Below are 24,684 nucleotides of genomic sequence, written 5' to 3' on the forward strand. Positions count from 1 at the left end.
AAGTTTGGCCTCCAAATATAGGACTCAAGAGAAAAAGGTAAAAAGTACTCTCGAGAACTGTATTTCTGTTATGGGTGTACATAAAGAGTACATTTATAATTTGGTTTACTGTTGTAACATAAAAAAGGATCTAGAGGTGGAAAGGAAATTGTACCAAGAAAAAGGAAAAGTGGAGGTACTATATCTCACAAAGAAGCAAAGGAAACCTCTTATATCTGAGGGAAAGAAGAGAGGAGGATGATCATAGGGTGAATCTTACTTTCATCAGAATTGGCTCAAAGAGAAAATATTATACATATTTGGTTTACAGAGAAACTTCTCCCATCTCATTGAAAAGTGGGAGGAACCTGTATGTGCAAAAATGTTTGTGGCAGCCCTTTTTTAGTGGCCAGAAACTGGAAACTGAGTGGATACTCATCAATTGGAGAGTGGCTGAATAAATTGTGGTATATGAATGTTATGGAATATTATTGTTCTTTAAGAAATGACCACCAGGATGAATACAGAGAGACTTGGAGAGACATACATGAACTGATGCTGAGTGAAATGAGCAGAACCAGGAGATCATTATACACTTCAACAACAATAGTATATGAGCATCAATTCTGATGGACATGGCTCTCTTCAACAATAAGAGGATCCAAATCAGTTCCATTTGATCAGTAATGAACAGAACCAGCTATACCCAGTGAAAGAACACTGGGAAATGAGTGTGGAATACAACATAGCATTTATACTATTTCTGTTACTGTTTGCTTACATTTTAATTTTTCTTCTCAGATTATTTTTACCTTCTTCCTAAATCCAGTTTTTCTTGTGTAGCAAGATAACTGTATAAATATTTATACATATATTGTATTTAACACATGCATTAACATATTTAACATGCATGGGACTGCCTGCCATCTATGGGAGGGGGTGGAGAGAAGAAGAAGAAAAGCTGGAACAGAAGTTTTTGTAAGGGTCAGTGTCATGCCATGCATGTGTTTTATCAATAAAAAGCTATAATTGAAAAAAAGAAAATAAATTTATTTTTTCCATTGCAAAAAAAAAAAAAAAAACAAAACACTGATCCAAGATAATTCCAAAAGATTTAGAAATTATTAGAAATAATCCACAACTTTAGCAAAGTTGTGAAATACAAAAGAAATCTACATAAATCATCAGCAGTTTTATACAGCACTGACAAAATCCAACAGCAAGAGATACAAAGAGAAATTCCATTTAAAATAACTGTCAATAGTATAAAATATTTTGGAATCTATTGAGTGGAATCTATTGATGAAAAAGAACTTAGGCACAATGAAAAATACTATTTTCCCTTTTTTTCCCTCATGTGACGATTTTCTTTTTTCTCTCTTTATTCTTTCATAACAGGATTAACATATCTTATACCAAATCGCTTACCATGTCAGGAAGGGGGTGAGGGGAAAAAGGCAAAAATTTGGAACTCAAAATTTTATAAAAAATGAATGCCAATGGGGCAGCTAGATGGTGTAGTGAATAGAGCATCAGTCCTGAAGTCAGGAGGACCTGAGTTTAAATCTGGTCTCAGACACAACACTTCTAACTGTGTGACCCAGGGCAAATCACTTCACCTCAATTGCCTCAGCAAAAAAAAAAAAAAAAAAAAAAAATTCAAGATTTTTCTTTACATGTAATTGGAAAAAATAGGATACCCTTGAGAGAAAAGTAATGATAAGGTATATGAATGTAGACAGATCATCTTACTTGTGCAACTTTGTAGATGCTAAAGGTTAATCCTATGTGAAGGGATTGGTGGATTGTCCCAGCCTACTATCCCACCATGTTCTTTTAGATGATCCTCTTTTAAATGATCTAAATCAAAGGTTATTTTGCTCTCCTCATTGACTGTACTTTTCTGTTTCTAATATAAAGTCTTTTTGGTCTTAGTAGACCCTGACAGTGATCCCAACCTTCATTTTTTTAACATGAATAGTTTTATCAGTGATACCAAGCTGTAATTAATGGAAATGACCATACTCTCTGAAGAATTAATATTGCAGATTATCTAAAAAAAAAAAAAAAAAAAAAAAAGGTTTTAAACTGTGGGTCACAACTCCGTATGGGGTCTCATAACTGAATATGGGGATCATGAAATCATGATTTATTATCTGTAAATGTTTGATTTGCATACCTATTTTTTATACCTATATGCCCAAAGTCATGTAAAATTTTCTTAGGTGAAAAAAGAGTGCTAGTAGGAAAAGTTTAAGAGTCCCCGATCTAAAAGACAATAGAGAAATATTTATTCAAAGAAAATGAATACACACTTATTTTTCACATTTACATTGTAGAATTAGTGATTTATGCTTAATAACTTTGTTTTGTATTTACTTTTCCTAATTTTGTCATTTTAAGTTATAAACTAATATCCTAAATTAATTTTATTTATATTTGTATATTTATTTGGAGTTTCTTAGGTTATTGTTAGTATCAGTAAGTGAGATAATAGCCTGTACATTGCTAGTACCTACTGCATTGTTTCCAAAGCATTTTTTTACATAGACTTGCATTACATCTTTATAGCATTCCTGTGAAGTAAGGATGAAGATAATGCAGTCACACAGATATGTACATTAATTCACTCAAAGAAATAAAAGGAGGACTCTGATTCTCCTGACTAGTTTAGTGTTCTTTTTACCAAAATGTGTAACTATTTTTCTCTTTTGGTATTTTAATAAGTCCTTTCCCATTAAATTAGCACAGAAGCTGTAAGTAAAAAGAAACACTAATTTGAATTTCCATTCTTCACTTTCTTTTGCCAACCAATCAAATTTGTTGTATTACCAAATAGTTTAAGACTTTCATATTGTTCACTTAAGATACTTAGATAACTTCTAGTGTTTTTACGGGTATTTTTTGTTTGAATTACAGTGCTATCAATGCTTCCCACATTGAGAGATGCCTTAATGCAGCAATTAAATTCTGAGAACCTCACAGCTCTCCTAAAGAACAGGTAAATACAAGAAAAATGTATTTAATAAATCTACATACTCCCAAATTTACAGATTGATAGACATTATCTTTTTAGTACAGAGGAATAATTTAGGATTATGAAGTTTATAAGAGCTTTATTCATTAATATGGGAAAATTTATGAAGTTAAGAGTTTTTGTTAGGATTGGTAAATAGTTTCACAGAGGTTTTAATTAATATAGCTTAAATGTTCTTGATCATTAATCATATCCTGTCCTTCTAATTTTCCCAGTCCCTCTATCTAAACATTAAATGTAATTGCTCCAAACCCCAAATTCTCTGGCTGCCAACCTAACTAATCATTCTTCTGAGGACAGAAGCATGTTATCTGGAAAGAACAGTTATAGTTGTTAGTCCCAGCTTTGTCACTTAGCTATAACTCAATTTGTTTAGCCATTTGTAAAGTGGAAATAATACCATTTCTCAACTTACAAGATTGTCATAAAGATCAATTGTAATTACATGTATGTATGTATATACATATATGTGCATATGTGTACATACATACACATATAATGTACATGTGTATACACACATATATTTATATATTATAAAGTGCTATATAAATATAAACTGTTATTGCATTTGAGTGATATTGTAATCATGTATTTGCCTCATCTTTCCCCTATTGCAGCTCTCTAGTTCTTTCTATTTTTAGTTACATTGTTCTTGGTTTGTTTAAAAAAAAAGTCTTTAATAAAATAATAAACACTGTCTTGGTATCTATATGAATTGATACAAAGTGAAGTGAGAAAAATAGGGAAATTATTGTGCACAGTGATGGCAATGTTAAATGGTTATCTCTGAAAGACTTAAGTACACTGATCAATATGATAATCTGAGACAATTCCGAAGAACCTAGGAGAAAAAATTGCTATCTAGCTCCAGAGAGAATTGATGAACTCTGAGTATAAGAAATATAATTTTCAAACTTTTTTGCAGTATGGTTAATATGCATTTTTGCATGATTTTACATATGTAATTAATATGAAAATAATATGCTTCAGTCTGTATTCAGACTCCATAGTTCTTTCTCTGGATGTGGATAGCACTTTCTATCATAAATCTTTTGGAATTGTTTTAGATCATTGTATTTCTGAGAAGACTAAATCTATCAAAGTTGATCATTGTAGAATGTTGTCATTACTGGGTACAATATTCTCCAAGTTCTGCTCACTTCACTCAGCATCAGTTCATGTAAATCTTTCCAGGTTTTTCTGAAGCCTCTCTATTCATCATTTCTCACAGAACAATAATACCCCATCCCACTCCCATCTTTAAAAAAAAAAATTGATTATTTTTAAAACATTCTTTTCTTTTCAAATTTTGAGTTCCACATTATGAAATACAAAATGAGTAATTCTGATTACATTAAATTTAAAAGGTTTTACACAAAGTCAATGCAATGCAATTGATATTAGAAAGGAAACAAAACTGGGAAACAATTTTTATAAACAATATTTCTGATTAAGGCCTGATTTCTAAAACATTTATATACCATGACTTGTTTAGTCATTCCCCATTTGATGGGCATCAACTTGATTTCCAATTCCATGCCACCACAAAAAGGGCTGCTATAAACATTTTTGCAAAAATGGACCCTTATCCCTCTTCTATGATCTCTTTGGGATCCAGACCCAGTAGTGATACTGCTGGATCAAAGAATATGTACAGTTTGATTGCCCTTTGCACATAATTCCAAATTTCTCTGCAGAATGGCTGAATCCTTTCACAGCTCCACCCACAATGCATTAGGGTCTCCAGTTTCCCACAGCCAACATGTATCTTTATATTTTCCTGTCATCTTAGCCAATCTGATAAATGTGAGATATATCTCAGAGTTGTTTTAATTTATATTTCTCTAATCATTTGTGATATAGAACATTTTTATATGGCTATAAATGGTTCTAATTTTTTTATCTAAAAATTGCCTGTTCCTATCCTTTGATCATTTATCAGTTGGGGAATGATTTGTATTCTTATAAGTTTGATTCAATTCTCTATATGTTTTAGAAATCAGGCCTTAATCAGAAATATTGTTTATAAAAATTGTTTCCCAGTTTTGTTTCCTTTCTAATATCAATTGCATTGCATTGACTTTGTGTAAAACCTTTTAAATTTAATGTAATCAGAATTACTCATTTTGTATTTCATAATGTGGAACTCAAAATTTGAAAAGAAAAGAATGTTTTAAAAATAATCAATTTTTTTTTTTTAAAGATGGGAGTTGGATGGGGTATTATTGTCTTTGGGTTTTCCGTGATAGACAAGAATTATTTACATGATACAATGGAAGGAACAATAGGTTTGAAGTCAGAGTACTGAGTAAAGTTCAAATACTGGCTCTGCCATTTATTATCTGAGAGACCTTAAAGAAGATACATAACTTTTCTTGGCTTCAATTTTTTTCATTATCAAATTATGGCCTAAATGACCTCTCTGGTCCTTTCAGCTTCAAATTTATGATGCTGTAATACTATATATATATATATATATATGTATATATATGTATATATACATATATATATATAAGATAAGATGCAATATGTGCCAGGTCAGGCTTGACCACCATCATCATCACCACTATCACCTTGTCCACCATTTTTCCTCAAACCACCCTAGAGACAGGCCATAATCCTCATCTCAAGAGCCTCCCATGAGGATCCGAAGTATCTTCAACTATCATCTTTGGAAGCAACTCCTTGCAAAGATGCAATCTAACAACTGCTTCTATAGGTTCTACAGTTAACAGCTACTGAAGACAAAAAATAAAATTCTTACACCTGAAGTTCTTAGAATTATCAAATAGTTCAATAGTCAAAAGTGGTATAATTTATTAGTGAAAATGACATTAAAGAAAATATATTACTATTTGCTTTGCCACTGTACCCTAAGGACCATAAAACTATTCTCTGACTTAAAGCTGAAATCTTCTATAAGTATGGTCTCCTCCATTAGAACGATAGCTCTTTGAAAGCTGGGACTGTCTTACTTTTCTCTTTGTATTCCTAGAACTTAGCTGAAGCACTTAAGTAAAAAAAACAAACAAACAAACAACAACAAAACAACTTTATTCATTCATTTCTAAGAAGTTTTATAATCTGAAAATGTTTTAAGAGATGGCAAGTATATGCAACATAGCATGTTTTCATGTGAAATTGATACAGATGGAGTTTATACCCGTCATTTTTCTGATGAATGTCCTTTGAAGGAATTTTTTTATAGTGAAAAAATTTCTAGGAGTTTGTGTGCTTAAATTCTCATTTTTGTTTCTAGCTAATATAATTAGATATATAAATATTCCAGTTTCTTGTAGTTGAAGAAAGAACATCCAAGATCAAATATATTTTGTGATTATTATTTGATAACTGTTGTATGTGCCATAGTTTGCTAACTTGTTTTTGGAATAGGGTAAACATCTGAGATAGATCACAATTAATTTAAGATAAAGTAAAAATTCACCAATATCAAATAAATGTTATTTTAAAATAATAAAACAAATTAAGTTCAGCAAATATTTAGACTCTAAACCCCATTAGATTGTAAATTCCTTAAAAGCAAACTCTATCTTTTGCCTCTCTTTGTATTTCTAGTGCTTTGCAAATTCCTGGCACATAGTAGGAGCTTAGTAAATCCATATTGCTGAATATTTAAGGGCAAAGTGTTGTTCTATGTACTAGAGATAAAAACCCTTGCCCTCAAAGAACCTATCTTCTATTGAGACGAATAAGATATAAATACAGATAAGAATAATTCAAAGTTGGGAGTAAGACAGTGAAATAAGAATCCAGGCAAAATACTCTTGGAGTAATTTACAAAAGGAGAAAAAAACCATTTTTACCTAAGGAAATTAGGAGAGGATATAGATAGAAAAGAAGGAACATGAGAATTCCAAGAGGCTAGAGAGGAGAACAGAGTAACCATGAGCAACTGGAGATGATGTATGCAAATGTGCCATATGACATATGAAATATGGGGAAATTTCTATTATCCAGTTTGACTGAAATATAGAGTGCATAAAAGAGGATGATGTGATTCAGACTGAAAAAGGTAGATTGAAGATACAGTATGAAATGCCTTACAGGATAGACTAAGAATTTTGTATTTTATCCCAGAGGCAATAGAAACCACAAAGTTTAAATGCTAGAAACTTGAGACTAGAAAAGAAGTCATTTAAATAAAGCATTCCATTTTTATCATGATGCCAAGTTCTTGGATCTTTTGGTCTTCTTGTTGAGGCAATAGATTTACAATGCTTAAAAGTTTTGTGTGGTTATCATCAGTATTGTTGTCATCTATTGACTTTCTCATTTTACATTATTAATTAATTGTTAAAAACTCAGGATAAAATTACTACCCATATTTTTCTCATGTTCTTTTAATGAGTTTTGATTTTTACCTTAACAAATCAGTAGTCCAGATTTACATAAACAACTTTATAGGGATAAGAGACAGTGGAAAAATCAAGAGATTTGGAATCATTTGCTTTCAGATTCCATTTCTGCCATTTATTACTTGTGGGATGTTGGACAAATCTCTTTACATCTCTAGAATTCTTTTTCCTCATCTAGAAAAAGAGAAAATTATACTACATGACATTTCATATTCCTTCTACTAATTCTAAATCTATGGTACTATAATATAATTTCCACATTAATAATGTCTTTTCATGTTTGTTAAAATATGATTTATTTTAGTTTTTGGTAACATAATAGGTGCTTACCATGTTCAAATCCTACAAAATCTTTTCTTGAGAAAATGTTCGTGATGTAATAAAATGAAGCTTCTGTATAATCTGTTCTTAGTCTTTCTTATTTCCCCCACCCAAGCTGTTTTTTCAATTATTTCTCCTTATCCTCATCTTTTCCCACCCTTGAATTAAAGTCATCAGTGAGCATGTTGATTTAAAATGGAGGATTTTATTGAATGGTATATAGAGGTTATCTCTTTCCTTAACAGCTAAAATTGGTGCATTGGCTGCAATTATTTTCATGATGGTCTTTTTGCAAATACTTATCATTATTACTATGACAAGATGACCAACTATACCATACAATAATGCTTCTTTTTTGCCTTTGGATATACAATAAAATCAATATCACTCATTCTTTTCTTTGCCTCTTAAAAGGAAAATATGATCCACCTTTCCATTTAACTGCATTTCCTTCTTCTGGTTTTCTTTATAACAAGAAAATCAAACAATAGATTTAGGTTTTCCTTTCCATTTATTTGAAAGATCCATTTCAGAAACATACTATGTTGAATTATGCGTTTGTTATTTTTGCACATGATAAACACAGCATATCATAGTATCTATATGATGAAGATAGACAATCTGTTTCTTAATAATTAATATATTGGTTTTAATAGCATGTTCTATAAAAACCATTTTTTATTTTAGATCCTATAAATTGATTTCTCATTTTCTGAATTTAAGTATTGTAAATTTTTTTTCCTCTTAGGCCTTCAAACAAGTTAGAAATATGGGAGGATCTAAAGATAATAAGTAAGCTTGCATATTTCGTGTGTATATGTTAAACTGTAACCAACATGATTTAAAATTCTAAAACGAATGTTTGTTGCTAATATTCTCACTTTCAGTTTTAGTACTTTGTTTTGTGTGAATTCTTATAAAATATGGTCCTAAAACACTTAAAGTAGCCCACAATAGGTGTTTGGATTCTATATATCTCCATTGTCATAATTAAAGTGAATAAAAATTTCATTTTATTCAAGTTAGATAGAGGCTTTTATTCAGTTAGATGTTATTGTAAAACTATTACTAAAATATTTTTGTTTGTTATTTTAATTAAGAAACAGGATTTCTTTAAATAGTAAGTAACTTTGAAAAATTAATCACTTGGTATAGTAAATATCCACTTATATCAATTGAAAACAAAAGGCCACTTATTTTTCTTTTTTAATTTTGCTGCTCTCTATCCCTTTATTATTCAGTTAAAAAAATTTTGGACTACAAATTTCTGCACTTATAAATGTAAGGCAGTATTAGGTATATTTTTAAAAGTAATTCTGTGAATGGGTAAAATCCTGGGATAATGTAGTTTTGTTGTACATGCAGCTATTTTAGTTTAAATTATTTTCTTTTCCCTTTGAAGGTTTCACAAGAAGTATTGTTGCTGTATATAGTACTTGCATGCTTGTTGTCCTTTTGCGGGTCCAATTAAATATTATTGGTGGATACATATATCTGGATAATGCAGCAGTTGGCAAAAATGGCACAGTAAGTTTATCATATTAACTATATAACTATCTCCCTTTCTTTCAAGAAGCTCTGCAAATTCGTATGTTGCATAAAAAATGTTCTTGTAGCATACCTCTGTGTCTGTATTTCAGATAATGAACTTAGGTATAAGATTATGATCTTTAATATTTGCATTTCCTTTTTTATTATATATTAAATGATATTGTTCTTTGCCCATTTTGGAGAATTGGGTCAATAGCATATAGACCAGGGAAATTATGTTAAGAAATGTTACTAAATATAATGCAATATAATAGGAAAATGAAGACATTTGTGAATCACTTTGACTCAACTCTATTTTTTACTTTTGTAGACACTTCTTGCTCCTCCTGAAGTCCAACAGCAGTATTTATCGAGTATTCAGCACCTCCTAGGAGATGGTAAGATGCTAAGATGCTTATCTGAGAACTGACTAACATTTTGTAGTAATGACAAATTACTAAAGAAATTGCTTGAGTTTTTGTTTTTGTTTTTTATCCATAGGTCTGACTGAATTGATCACTGTTGTTAAACAAGCTGTACAAAAAATTTTGGGAAGGTAAAACTAGCTTGGTGAACTTATACTTTTTTTTTCCCTTTATATTTCTAGAATACTGATAGATTAAAAAAATTAATGAAAATAAATTTGGTGAGAGAGTCAACTTAACAAATAGTAATTCAGGTAACTATTACTTATAATATTTAGGTGAATCCTTCCTATTCCTTATAGCTCTTTCTTATTAAGGTAAATGTTTTATTATATTCAAAACTTTTTCATTTTTAGGATAATGTGTCATTAAGGTTTTTTTATATAAGCCCAGCAGACAGAATTATTTCACATACCAGCAATATCTATAATTACCTCAGAACTTCTATTGTGAAATCCCTAAGAGCACTACTTTATTAAAATCTCTACTCTATTCATGGCCTGACTGCTAGAATCCTGTCTGTTAAAGTGTTTTGTTTAGTTTTTTTTTCCCCCACCAGCTAGCAAGTAGTGAGAAGAAAAGTATGTAAATGTATTTAGTTTGCTTTACCCCACTTACCTTTTCTTTATTCCCAGTGTTTCCCTTAAACATTCTTTGTCCCTTTTGGAGTTGGAGCAGAAACTAAAAGAAATCAGAAAAATAACTGAACAGCATGCATCTTCATCATGGACTGATAAGACTGGATCCAAATCTTTACTATGTCAGTATATGATGCCAGATGAAGAAACTCCATTAGCAATTCAGGTGCTTATTTCATTGCCCTTTTAACTGTACTGATTTTTGCCCTGATTTTTTTCAAATAAAATGTTGATTCAAATTTGTTTTTTTTCAACCTCTTAAAATTCAAATGTATGGATTTTTTTAATCATTTAAAGATGGTACTATTAGATTTCAATAATTTGGAAATCAAAACTCTGAAGGGAAAGAAAACAGATTAATTTAAAATATTGTAGATTGATAATTACTGTAGTTGTCTCCTACTAAAATAATACTTGAATGCTTGGTTATAGAATATAAATAATCTTGAGTTTTCAAAAACTATACCAGGGAATACAAATTTTGACTGCCCATCAAGCTGGGAACATTTTGATTATGAACCCAACAACAGACTGTATTTATTCTCGAGCCACCATCCTCATTATATTTAGAGAGATACTTTAACATAGGTTGGCTGCAAGGTCATGAATTTTTTTTTCAACTTTGGAAACTTACAATTTAGAGGACTTATAAGTCCTATGCATCAATGGAAGGAAAAAATGAAAACATTGATCCTTGAAAAATTGAAATATAGGATCTTAACATTGAAATCATTTTATGTTCTCATTTGAGAATAATAAGGTATCAAATTGGTTAATAAATATCAATTATGGCATATTTTATCTTTTGAGGGAAAAAATGAGTATCAGAAAAATAATATTTTATTTTATCTATTTCTTTAACTATTTCTTTATAGAGAACATGCCATCCTATTTTATGCATTGTATATATATGGATATATATCCATGAACAATATTTATTAAATAACGATGAGTCTTTAAAAGATTTCTGCATATTCATCTTAGTTTATGTCTTCACACTTTTTTTTGTTTTACATTTATTTAATTTTGAACATAATTAAACATGAACATTTCAGCTTATAAAGCTGAATAAAAAAGATTGTTTATAAGATTGTACATGCTACTTTTTGTGAACATACTTTTGCTTTTAAGAGTATGTTAAATTTAATTCACTACTAAAATTGGCCATTTGTGTTTCCTTAAAGATTTTTCTGTTGCCTTCTGTGTTGTCTTTTTTTATTTTTTTTTAAATTTTTTTTGAGTTAATCAGGTTTAAATGACTTGCCTAGAGTATAATATATCTAGGAAATATCAAGTATCTAAGACCAAATTTGAACTCAGGTCCTCCTGACTTCAGAGCTGGTGTTCTATGCACTATGCCACCTACTTTCCCTTTCTGTGTTCTTATTAAATGTTTTGTTGATGTTCTTTTTCTTTTTTTTTTTTTTTTTTTACATCTATATCATTGCCCACTGACTCCTCTTAACGCATAAACAGAAGCCTTCCTTTGTCAAGGAAAATAATTCAAAACATTGACCAAGTCTTAAAATATGTGTCTCATTCTGCATTTCTCATGCATCTTTCTGCCAAGTGATAGCTGGCACATTTCTTGTTTTCTCAAGTTATGACTGGTCACTGCATTGATCCAGAATTCTTTTTTCACATCCTTCTTGTCATCATGTAAATTATTCTCCTGTTTCTTTTCATTTCAATCTGTATTCATTCATACAAATTTTTCCAGCTTTCTTTGAATTCATTTTACTCATAATTTCATGCAGTGGAATGATATTTCCACTATATTCATATGCCATTTTTTAGTCTTTCTTCAGCTGATGAACATCAGTTTGTTTCTAGTTATTTGTTAAAACAAAAAAGTATTGCTATAAATATTTAAGTATAACATGGAACATAATAAGATGTAGAGTATAGTTACAAATTGTTTTGAGGGGGGATTTTTATTTTTAAATAAAATAAGGACTTTTTATTTCACATAATTTTGTGGGACAACTGGGAAGTAGGGTCCTATTCAAATTAGGTGTAAATCTATATATCTTACATCATATAATCACAATAAGTTCCAAATGAATATGACCTAAAAAGGGTCAGAGAAATCTTTAATAACTAGAAAAAGAATTATTTCTTTTTTTTAATTGGTATTTTATTTTTCCAATTACATGTTTCCAAAAACACCCAAAATCTTACAGAAATGAATGTTAAATGTAAAGATAGTTTTTAACATTCATTTTTGTAAGATTTTGAGTTCCAAATTTTTCCCCTTCCTTTTTTACGTCCTCCCACCCCAAAGTAGCAAGCTATTTGATGAAGGTTATACATGTATAATCATTTTAAATATATTACCATATTAGTCATATGTGGAAGAAAAATCAGAACACAAGGGAAAAAACATGAGGAAGAAAAAACAACCAACAAAAAGTGAAATTATTATGCTTCAATCTGCATTCAGTCTTCATAGTTCTCTCTCTCTCCAAAAGCATTTTCCATTTGAAATCTATTGGAATTGTTTTGGATCATTATACTGCTGAGAAGAGCCAAGTCTATCATAGTTGATAATCACATAATCTTGCTCTTACTGTGCAATGTTCTCCCGGTTCTGCTCACTTTACTCAGCATCAGTTCATGTAAGTCATATACCATAATTTATGTAGCCATTTTCTAATTGATGGTCATCAATTTGATTTTCATGCCACCACAAAAAGAGCTCTACAGACATTTTTCCATATGTGGGTTCTTTCCTTCTTGAAAGATCTCTTTGGGATACAGATCCATGATACTGCTGGATCAAAAAATATGTGTAATTTGGTTGCCCTTTGTACATAATTCCAAATTTCTCTGCAGAATGGCTGGATCAGTTTACAATTTACCAACAAAGCATTAGTGTTTGTTTTCCCATATCCCCTCCAACATTTAGCATTACCTTTTCCAATCTTAGCCAATCTGATAGATGTGAGGGCATACCTCAGAGTTGTTTTAATTTACATTTCTCTAATCAATAGTGATTTAGAACACATTTTTATATGATGATAGATGACTTTTTAATTTCTTCATCTGAAAATTGTTAATATCTTTTGACCATTTATCAACTGGAAAATGATCTGTATTCTTATAAATTTGACTCAGTTCTCTATATTTCTCAGAAATGAGACCTTTATCAGAAACCCAGCTTTCTGTTTCCCTTCTAATATTGTCTACAATGTGTTTGTGCAAAACCTTTTTAACTTAATGTAATCAAAAATATTGATTTTGCAATCTCAATAGTTTCTCTATTTCTTCTTGTCGTAAATTCTTCCCTTCTCCAGAGATCTGATATGTAAACTATCTGAGGGAGAATTTTTAGTAACTTATAGAAGGTATTTGCACATTTTTCTCAGAATGGTTGGATTATTTCACATGTCATTCTCAGTGAATCAATGTGCCTATCTTCCCGTATCCCATCCCCAAACTTCCACATTCATCTTTCATCATTTTTGCTAATCACATTGAAGTGAAACCTCAAGAGTTGTTTAAATATGTATTTTTGTTATTCTTAGTATTTTGATGTATTTTTCATATAGCTATTGATAGTTTGTATTACTTCATTTGGAAACTGTTCATATTCTTTGACCACTTATTAATTGGAGAAGGCTTTTAGTCTCATATATTTGCATCAGTTTTACATATGTCTTAATAAAGAAATTTGCCACTTAAATTTCCCCTCATTTTATTACTTCCTGCTAATTCTGATCTGAATTTGTTTGTGCAAAAGCTTTTGAATGTTATATGACTGAAATTATCTACTTTATCACCTATGATCATTTCTATATATACTTAAGCACTCTCCTTCTGGACTTAGTTAGGAAAGGTATTTCCTTTTCTTCTCTCTCTTGTATATCTAAGTCATATTCTATTTGGAGTTTATTATTCTATATAATATAATATATTGGTCTAAACCTAATTTCTGGGGAACAGCTTTACAGATTGTTCAGTAGGTTTTGCCCTTACTGTAATAGTGTTTATCCTTGGGATTATTGAATATTATACTACTGTGGTCATTTACTTCTGGAATATTTCTGCCTAATCTGTTCTTTCTTTTGTGTTTGTCAGTCAGTACCAAATCATTTTAATAATTATTATTTTGTAATGCAGTGTGAGATCTGGTACTACCAGGCCTCCTTCTTTTCTATGTTTTTTCCCATTATTTATCTTGAAATTCTTGAATTTCATTCCTTCAGATGAATTTTTTTTTAATTTTGTTTCAACTTTGAGTTACCACTTCATGCCTCTCAGACTAAGATGAAAGGAAGGGATAATGATAAATATTGGAGGGGATTTGGGAAAACGGGCATACTAATACATAGTTGGCATAGTTGTGAAATGATCCAACCATTCTGGAGAACAGTGTTGAACTGTGCCCATCAGGCTATAAAACTGTGCATACCCTTTGATCCAGCAGTGTCTCTATTGAGTCTATATCCCAAAGAGATTATAAAAGAGGGAAAAGGATCTACATGTTCACAAAAATGTTTGTACTAGCCTTTTTTTTGTGATGGCAAGGAACTGGAAATTGATTGGATGCCCATTAATTGGGAAATGACTGAATAAGTTATGACATATGAATGTCATAGAATATTATTATTCTTTAAGAAATGATGAGCAGGCCGATTTCATAAAGGCCTAGAAAGACTTACATAAATTGATACTCAGTGAAGTGAGCAGAACCAAGAGAACATTGTACACAGTGACAATTAGATTATGTGATGATCAACTGTGATGAACTTGGCTCTTTTCAACAATGTGCTGATTCAAGGCAAATCCAGTAGATTGGGGATGAAAGAGGCCATTTATATTCAGTGAGAGAACTATGGAAACTGAATGTGGATCAAAGCACTGTATTTTTATCTTTTTTGTTGTTGTTGTTTACTTGTGTGTGTTTTTTTTTCTTTCTCATGGTTTTTTTCCCTTTTGATGCAATTTTTCTTGTTCAACATGACAAGTATGCAAATATATTTAAAAGAATTGCCCATGTTTAACCTATATCAGATTGCTTGATATCTTGGGGAGGAGGGAGGTAAGTGAGGGAAAGAGAGAAATTCAGAACACAAAATTTTACAAAAATGAATGTTGAAAAATTTTTGTCTGGTATCTTTGATAGTTTGATTGGTATGGTACTAAATCTATAAATTAGTTTAAATGGCATTTTTCTTATATTAGCATGACTTTACTTAACTTCTTCAACTATTTATATCTTCATTTCCCTGAAGAGTATTTTATAGTTTTATTTTTGTAAATTCTGAGTACATTTTGGTAAATTGACTTTCGGGTATTTTATATATTTTTAATCATTTTAATGGAACTTATCAGCTGGTGTTTTGTTTGGAGAAGGAAATGGCAAACCACTCCAATATCTTTGCTGTCCATAGGATCATGTAGAGTCATACACTCTATGTATGTATGTATGTATGAGTCATACACAATAAAGACTAAACAACAACAAAATTGTTAAAGATATACAGAAAAACTAGTCATTTCTTTGGGTTTATTTTTTATTATAAATATATTACAACATAATATATGTTCCATTATATTTTATATTAATGTAGATTTATTGTTTCAGTTTCTTTTTAGCTGAATTTATAATATTCTATAAGTAATTTGTATGCAAATCATAATAATTTTGTTTTTCTTCTTTACCTGTGCTTATTGCCTCGGTTTTGTTATCATGTCTTATTGCAATAACTAGCATTTGTAGAACTTTAATAAGAATAGTATGACAGGAGATTCCTTATTTATCTTGATTTTTTTCTTGCTATATGTATTATCTCAATCCTTAGAATAATCCTTTGAAGTTATTATTAATTATATGTTATAGTTAAAGTAAGGCTTTAGAGAGACTTAGAGGGATTGTGACATGCTCAGGTTCACATAGCTAAAGCCTCAGATTGGCAGGAATTTGGCTTCAAGTCTTCCTAACTTGAAGTCCAGCATTTTATCCACTATAGTACCTAGCTATCTAGTTGATTATTGATTGATGGTATCATATACTTAGTGTTTTTGCTGGGAAAATATCCATAAAAGATCATTCTAGGGAGAGATTCTTCAAAAAATCTTTATATGCATTTTAGGAATGTGTCACTAGTCTTAAAAATATTCCCCTCCTCCCCGCCCTGTGACAAAACTTTTATAAGTATTTTGAATGGAATAAAAGAATTGTGTTGTGACAAAGTAGAAAAAAATGAAGGCAGCATGATAATAGTGGGGGGAAAAAACCCAGTAAAAATAGAGATTCAGGGCATGAGTTCAAATCCTGTCTGTTGCTTATTACTTATGTTAAATGATTTAACTCTCAGGGCTTATTTTTCTGAGTTGCTAGCAGTATGAGAGCTATGTACCAGATGGTCACTTCTAGCTCTAGATCTATAATCCTATGACATAGGAAATGGCAGAACTCTTTAGAGTATCCACATTTATGGACTTTTTTAGAAGTGATCAGGATCTGGGGGAAAAACTCATGCAAATTTGCAAGAAAATACTTCATAAATCAAAATGTTAATGATGTGCTTAGCCAAGAATTGATACCAGATATCTGCACAAGGCCATTCAGGTGAGTAAGCCCATTCAGAGGTCTAATTCATTAGTAAAGTGCAGATGCTTTTACTTACATGCTAACCAATATTAGTTAGACAATTAGGTGATGATATAGCTTAGAGCACTCACCATAAAGTTAGGAAGAATTCAATCCAGCCTCAGACACTGGCTCTGACTCTCTACTGCAAAATAGCGATAATAAAAACATTTACTTTGCAGGGCTGTTATGAAAATAAAATGAAACAATATCCATTAAACTATAAACTTCTACATTTGATTGTAAGCTTCTTGTGTACATGGATTGTCAAGGGAAGCTAGATAGAATACTGGACCTAGAGTCAAAATTTGTATTCAAATCTGATCTTAGACACTAGTGGTATGAATCTCAGCAAGTCATTTAACCTCTGTGACTCAATTTTCCTTAACTGTAAAATAGGAATAATAATAATAGTACTTACCTCACAGGATTGCTTTAAGGATCAAATGAGATAATAATTGTAAAGTGATTAGCATTTCAAACTTTTTAAATAGGGGGCCAGTTCACTGTCCCTCAGACTGTTGGAGGGCCGGACTGTAGTAAAAACAAAAACTTTGTTTTGTGAACCTTTAAATAAAGAAACTTCATAGCCCTGGGTGAGGGGGATAAACGTCCTCAGCTGCTGCATCTGGCCGCGGGCTGTAGTTTGAGGACCCCTGGAATGTATAGTAAGCACTATTTGCAGAAGGTATTCCCTTCTAGTTGGGTAAAGCTGCTTGAGACCAAATTATACAATCAAAAGACTGAATGTAGAAATAGAACAATATACAACTTCCTAATGGTATAATCTTAATGGATATTCCTAGATTCTTCTCTTGGCAAGATTAGTGTTAATTAAGGAGTGGGAGAATTGGCTTAATCTAGGGCAGAATTGGCAAAGTATTTAGATAAGAAAACAAAGATAGCCTCAGACTAAGCAAAATCAAAAGAGTAAAGATGTGCTTTTCTCTGGTCTGAGACTAATAAGAAATTTATGCCAATCTGATTCCATGGCCAAGAGTTCTGCCAGAGTTTGAGAACCAAAAATGCAAGAAGTCAAGGGGTTAATTTTTTGCCTAACCTGAAATCACTTCCCTCCAAACTGGTCTTCTTATTCGGGAGGATTTTAATTCCTGCCTCCAGATGGCACTAATGAGTCAAATAGTCCTTGGAGGAGCCCTACTACCTTAACCTTTCATACCCAGTAATGTACCTATGAACTATAACTTGCCCCAAGGACTAGTAGAAGTTAGGGATAGATGTATAGTAAAGACTGTGCTTCCAACTATTGGGACACCAAATTTAATTCTTAAGTAATAGAGAAAATCCTACCACCCATTCAGCCAGTTTTCTGTATAAGTTTCTTTGGGTAAATATTATGACACTCTTTGATTCTCATAGGGTTTTAACCTGGTAATTTGCTGCTATATTCCTATGCTTCAGAATCTCATCTGCAAGATGAGTAAGGATACGAATTTGACCTAAGATTTCACAGGTTTAGGTAACTCTCAGGTGAGGAAATATTTAACAGTTTAGCTCCTTTTCAACTTAGAGTGTTAGAGAATTGCCTAAAACTCTGAGAAATTAAGTGACTGGCCCAGAATCACACACTGACATTATGTCACATCTTGAATCCATGCTTTCTTGTGAATCTACTTTTCTATCTTCTACTTTTTGTTGCCCTTCTTAAGATTAATAAAAAGAAAAAATGTGGCTATAAAGTTTATATTATGTAGAAAAATCTGCCAGGCTGATAAATCCATCCATATGATGTCAAATTCTGGATTTTATTACCAGTAGCCTTCTCAGAGATTGCTGTGTCCAAAAATATAGGTGATGAAAAAACTGTACTTACTGAAAAGATCCCGTGTTTTTATTATTAACTAAAGTGCTAGGCAATATGAAGAAAACTCAAGTTATGAGCTAATAAAGTTTTTTTTGGTATAACCATCTTGAATAAGAGAATTAATTGGAAATCTGTAAGGTATGAGCCAAATTTTAAAAGCTGTGCTTCTGTATCTTTTAGTTATGGTTTGTAAATACACATACATTAGATTTGAATGTGTATGTAAATAATTTCTTCTCTAAACATTGGTTTGACATTGACAAATTTTCTTTGAAAATTCTGAATTCTTAAATCTGATAATTTGATTAGTTTCTTAAAACCTAAAATATGGCCTTTCTTTTTTTAGGCTTGTGGTCTCACAGCAGGAGATATTACTACTATTAAACTACTTAATGAAACAAGAGATATGTTGGAAAGGTATGTGTATCCTGCATATTAAAAAGTAAATTAATGAATTTTGTGTACTTTAAAGCTTCAAAAAATAGTATAAATTGAATTGGAATTTCAAGTTGATTTCCAAGATTGAATCATAGGATCCCAAAAATCTAAAGATATAACTACTCTGTTTACTAACTCCAGATATAATATCACTTAAACATTGGAGATGGATGTGTTCTTAAATGTTTTCAGACATAGCGATTCTATGCCATACTTAACTAATTCATTTCATACTTAATCATTCTTCATGTCTGAAAATTCTTCTTTCATCTAAATCACTCATCATTTAAGTCTGTAGTTGTCTACAGACAGTGGACTCATCATATTTCATTGTAGGCATTTTCTCCATCAGTACCAAATCACAATCTACCTTCTCATCTTATGCTAGTATATATGTATGTACTAGCATAGTTTCCACAGAGTGTCCATCCCACATGCTTGAGCTCTTTCTCTATATCTTTTACTTTTGTAGTTATCAGATGGTACCTCTCAAGGACATGTTTTTGGAGGGTTTTTGTTTGTTTATTTGTTTCATTTGTAATCTTAGAGTTTGGTGAACTTGAGCTCTTTAGCTTTGGCAGCAGCGAAAAAAAGAGGATAGTAAACAAACCTCTTCCTATGTCACACCAGTTTGCAAACACTCAAAACTTGTAGGTCTCCAGACTGAGCCTAGTATTTCACCCCTGCCTGCAAAAGTATACAGAACTTAACACTAATATCAAGTCTAAAATCAAAAAGTAGTCTGGAAAAATGAGCAAACAAACAAACAAAAATAACCTGATGGTAAAGAATTACTATGATAATAGGGAAGCTTAATATATACAGAAGATAACTTGAAAATTTATTGAAGCAAAGCCTCAAAGAAAAAATGCAGAATAGATTCCAAAAAGAATTCCTAGAAAAGGTCATACTCAACTCTTCATTTTCTCATATTCCCCATATGTCATCAAGATTTGTCATTTTTACCTTCACAAAATCTCTCACATACAACCCCTTCTCTGGTTGGTCTCCTCACCACCCTCCCCACTGCAATCCATCCTCCACTCAACTGTCAGTCATCCTTCTAAAGTGATAGTCTAATCATATCACCATCCCTACCTACTCAATAAGTTCCAGTGGCTCCCTATCATCTTGAAGATCAAAAATAAAACCTCTATTTAGGGTTCAAAGGGTTAATGCAAAAAAAAATTTCTTTTAATATTTAAGAGACAAATGAGAGTGGTAAAGGAAAAAAATGAAAAAAGAAATGAGATCTGTGGAAGAAAGAAAAAGAAAGATAACAGCTTGGAAAGATATGTACAAAACTTTACCGAAGGAAATATTGCTTTGAAAACTATAATTGGCCAAATTGAAGCTAATGAGTTCATGAGATATAATAACTGACAAAACAAAGTCAAAAGACCAAAAAATAGGGGGAAGATATGAAATATCTCATAGGAAAAACAACTTTCCACTTGGAAAACAGATCAAGGAGACATATTTTAAGAAACACTGAACTAACTGAAAGCCATGAATAAAAAGAGCATAAATGTTGCATTTTAAGAAATCATAAATGAACACTGTCCAGATATCTTAGAACCAGAGGTCTAGATAGAAATTAAAAGAATTCACTGATCCAAAGAACTCCCAAAATGAGACTCAATAATATAGCCAAAATGTATAGCTCCCAGATTAAGATTAAGTTAAGAAAATACTGCAAACAGCCAGAAAGAATTCAAGTCAAACATAGTCAAGATCACATAAGATTTAGTTGCCACTACTATATAGGTCAGAGAGCTTAGAATATGATATTCTAAAAGGCAAAAGATTTAGATTTAACAATCAAGAAGAACCAACTCAGAAACATTTAGTATTATCCCACTGAGGGGAAAATGGATCTTTAATGAAATAATGGACTTTGAAGCATTCTCCACGAAAAGACTAGAGTTGAGAAGAAATAACTCAAACACTATACAGGAGAAGTATAGAAAAAGATAATCATGAATGAGGAATCATAACAAGTCGAACAAGATTAAATTATTTATGTTCTTAAATGGGGAGGTGATGCGTGTTACTCTTTAGAACATTGTCAACAACAGAAGCTTGAGAGGAAATATAGACCAAAGAATCTCAGTGTAAATCTATTATGCCTAGATAATCTCAAAATAAAAATCGGGGAGGCAAAGCAAGGAAAAACGGGGGGGGGGGGGGGAGAGGAATTATCTTATATAAATGAGGCACTCAAGGGTAAGTTTATATAATAGAAGGAGCAGTGGCGGGAGCAGGTAACACTTGAATCTCACATCTGAACTACTTAAAAGGGGGAAGAATATACATATCTACCTACATACATAATTGAGTACAGAAATGTATCCTAACAATCAAATAGGGAAATGGCTAACCAGAAGTAAAAGATAGAATAGGAAGAATGGTAGGGAGGTGTGGTCAGGAACAAAATAGGCCCTTGAAAAGACTGAGTGAAAAAGAGAAAGATAAGAAAAAGAAAATAGCATGGAAGGAAATATACAATTAACAGTAATAACTGTGAATGTGATAAATTCACCTATAAAACAGACCAGAATGGCAGAATGAAACAATATGTTCTTTACAATGGAAATGTTTTGCATAATTGCATATCTATATATATTTACTTTTCAAGGAGGGGAGAAAATTTGAAACTCAAAATTTAGAAAAACAAATGTTAAAAATTTTAGTCTACATGTAATTTAGAAAAAAAATTAAAAATTAAATTAAAAAAAAGAAATTGCCAGTATTATAAATGAAAAAGAATTCATTACCAGTGAAGAAAAAAAAAAAAAGTACTTATTAGGAACTATTTTGCCCAATTGAATATCAATAAAACTGACAATCTAAATGAAATTGATGAATATTTGGAAAACTATAAATTGCCCATATTAGCAGAACAGGTAATAAAATGCTTAACCTATATTAGACAAAGAATTAAACAAGCCATAAATGAACATCTTCCTACCTTTCCCTCCTGTCCCCAGAAACAAAACCCAGGACTGGATGGATTAATAAGCATTTCATAGTTATCCTTCTATTCTGAAAAACCACCAAAATGAAATCACTGTGTTGGAATTAAGTTATAGTATGTCTGACTGTGGCTGATCAGACCAATACAAATTGGGAAGGCATTACATCACAAATAGGCTACATGGACACTGAGTAGAGATGCTTCTAAATTTGCTTATCTCAAGTTTCTTTTGAGCTACTTCAGTTCTGCTTCATTCATAGAGCACAGTGCCTTCTTTGAAGGTGAGCACATTGTTTTAGGAGGTCCAGTTTCTCCCACATCACACAATCAATACCAAAGTTGTATCATTTCTTCTGACCTCCATGTAAGTACTTGCCTTGTGTTGAGTCCTTTATTAAATAGTTTTTTAGGCAAATTGAGTTTGGAATCTGAACAGCATGGCTGTCTCATCAGAGTTGTGCTCTCTGCAGTAGCGTTTATATACATGCTTGAGAAAGAACTTCAGTGTCTAATACCTTATCTTGCCCAGTGATCTTCAGAATCTTCCTAAGACAATTTAAATGAAAATGACTTAGTTTCCTGGCATGGCATTGGTTTGCTATTCAGGTTTCATAGTCATACAACAATGAGGTTGTCATGTAACAGCTGTATAGATCTTCACTTTGGTAGGCAATCCAAAACCTCTTCTCTCTTACAATTTCTTATACTGAGCTAGCTCTGGCAATGCTGTGTGTATGTCATCATCTGTGAGTATATCCTTGAAAAAGATAAGATTAAAGTAAGTGAATTTATCCAATAAGTTCACAATATTCAGAATTTCTCCATTTGCTGTAACCAGTGGTTCCATGTATGAATAGTGTAGTACTAGCTGATGGAAAACCTTTGTTTTCTTGGCATTAATTGTTATCACAAAGCACAAGCTCAAAATTTGCAAAAACAATAGAGAAGCAATCCATATTTTTTTATGTCAGCTTCAGAATCTGCATTAAGTGCATACACAAAAAAAGTGTGAACAAAAAAAAAATCTTGCACCAACTCTCCTTCTATTTAAGTCTTGGATTGTAGCCCTTTCAAGGTAAATAATTTACCATCTCTGATAACTAATCTTGATGCTGTTTTCATCTTCATTGAAGGCATCCAAGAACATCACTGAAAACATCATACTAAAAAGCATGGATGGGAGCAAGCACACAGCATTGCTTCATTCCATTGGTGGCTAGGAAAGCATGACAGAATTGTTCATTATTCAGAACCTATGCAAGCATGCCATTATGGAATTAATATACAACTTTGGGCAACAAAATTTTGCCATATTTTTTCAGAAGCTCTCATAACTGACAGTATCAGAGGCCTTGGTCATATCAAAGAACATTGTGTACAGATCTCCATTCTCCTCCTGGCATTTCTTCTGGGGTTGTTAGACAACAAATAGTTATTCCTTGACTCTTTCTGAAGCAAAGAATCAGCTTACTAAGGAGGACTTTGGTTAGAATCTTGCCAACAATGAGAAAGTGATAGGCCCCTCTGTGTTTGTCACAGGATAATATATTTCCTTTACCTTTATAGAAAATGGACAGTGGAGGCATCCTTTACAACGGGATAATCTCCTCTTGCCATATAGCTCAGATTCAGTCAGCTTTGTATGAGCAGTAGTTCCCTACCTTGTACATCTCAGCTAAATAGAATCAGTATGAGGCACTTTGCCAAATGAGAACACCCTAATGGCATATAAAGCCTCTTCTTCAATTGGAAATTTGGCTAGAGAGTGATTGACTTCAGCCTGCAACAATCAATGGCCTTAGTATTGTTTGATAACACTATTCAAAACACTATGGAAGTATTCAGCTCATCTCTTCAGGATCATATCCTTATCACTGATCACTGAGGCTCTATTAGCACTGACTAGCTGAAAGGCATGATAGGTCTTAGGCTTAATAAATAACCTTCAGGGCACCATAAAAACTCTTTGAATTGTTATTGTCAGTGTGAAATTGAATTTCCTCTGCCTTTTTTACTGAGCCAAGAATTGTATACCTCTCTAAACTTTACTTTCCCTTTACCTTTGATGGAGTTAAATTCTGCCTTCTTAAAAATAGATGAACTATCCTACTGGTAAATCCAATGTAGTTCTCATTTTTTATTTAAGCAGTTTCTTAATTTTCTCATCATTTTTATCAAATTAGTCTTAATGTTTTATGAGTGTTCTGACCCAAATAAATAAATGTAGTGCTGTATACCAAATCTCTGAAAGCTGCCTTTTCTGTTCCATTATTGTCAGCCTTGTATTGGATCAGCTTTCCCTCTAAGTAGGCAAGCACTCTAAGCTGTTGGCATTAAGTCTTCTGGTACAGGCCACCACTTTTGTTGAATGCAAATATTTAGCTTAGAGAGGATGTCTGTGATCAGTCCAGAATCCTGTCATATATAGCTTTTATCACTCTTCTAGAATGCCTCTTCTCCTTATAATGATATGGTCTGTTAAATGCCAGCATTTACTACAAAGGTGCATTTGTGAAATTTTATTGTGTTTAGAGAAACAG

At 31.8% G+C, this 24,684-nt stretch overlaps 1 protein-coding gene and 1 long non-coding RNA gene across 2 annotated transcripts in view; one reads left to right on the forward strand and one right to left on the reverse strand.

Moving 5' to 3' along the window:
* PEX3 (peroxisomal biogenesis factor 3) overlaps positions 1-24,684 on the forward strand; it is a 58,420-nt gene that overhangs the window by 21,368 nt on the left and 12,368 nt on the right. The window contains exons 3-9 of the mRNA XM_051997877.1: positions 2,899-2,980; positions 8,462-8,505; positions 9,116-9,240; positions 9,575-9,641; positions 9,745-9,799; positions 10,304-10,472; positions 19,076-19,146. Of these exons, the coding sequence (XP_051853837.1) occupies positions 2,899-2,980; positions 8,462-8,505; positions 9,116-9,240; positions 9,575-9,641; positions 9,745-9,799; positions 10,304-10,472; positions 19,076-19,146 (613 nt within the window). The remainder of the gene's footprint in view (positions 1-2,898; positions 2,981-8,461; positions 8,506-9,115; positions 9,241-9,574; positions 9,642-9,744; positions 9,800-10,303; positions 10,473-19,075; positions 19,147-24,684) is intronic.
* Positions 7,257-19,054, reverse strand: LOC127562283 (uncharacterized). The gene is made up of 3 exons (XR_007953647.1): positions 16,997-19,054; positions 10,287-10,349; positions 7,257-7,566 (listed from the first exon to the last, which is right to left on the reverse strand). It is a non-coding gene; the product is annotated as an uncharacterized LOC127562283 (long non-coding RNA).

This window comes from Antechinus flavipes, chromosome 4, assembly GCF_016432865.1.
Source record: "Antechinus flavipes isolate AdamAnt ecotype Samford, QLD, Australia chromosome 4, AdamAnt_v2, whole genome shotgun sequence".
Taxonomy (NCBI): domain Eukaryota; kingdom Metazoa; phylum Chordata; class Mammalia; order Dasyuromorphia; family Dasyuridae; genus Antechinus; species Antechinus flavipes.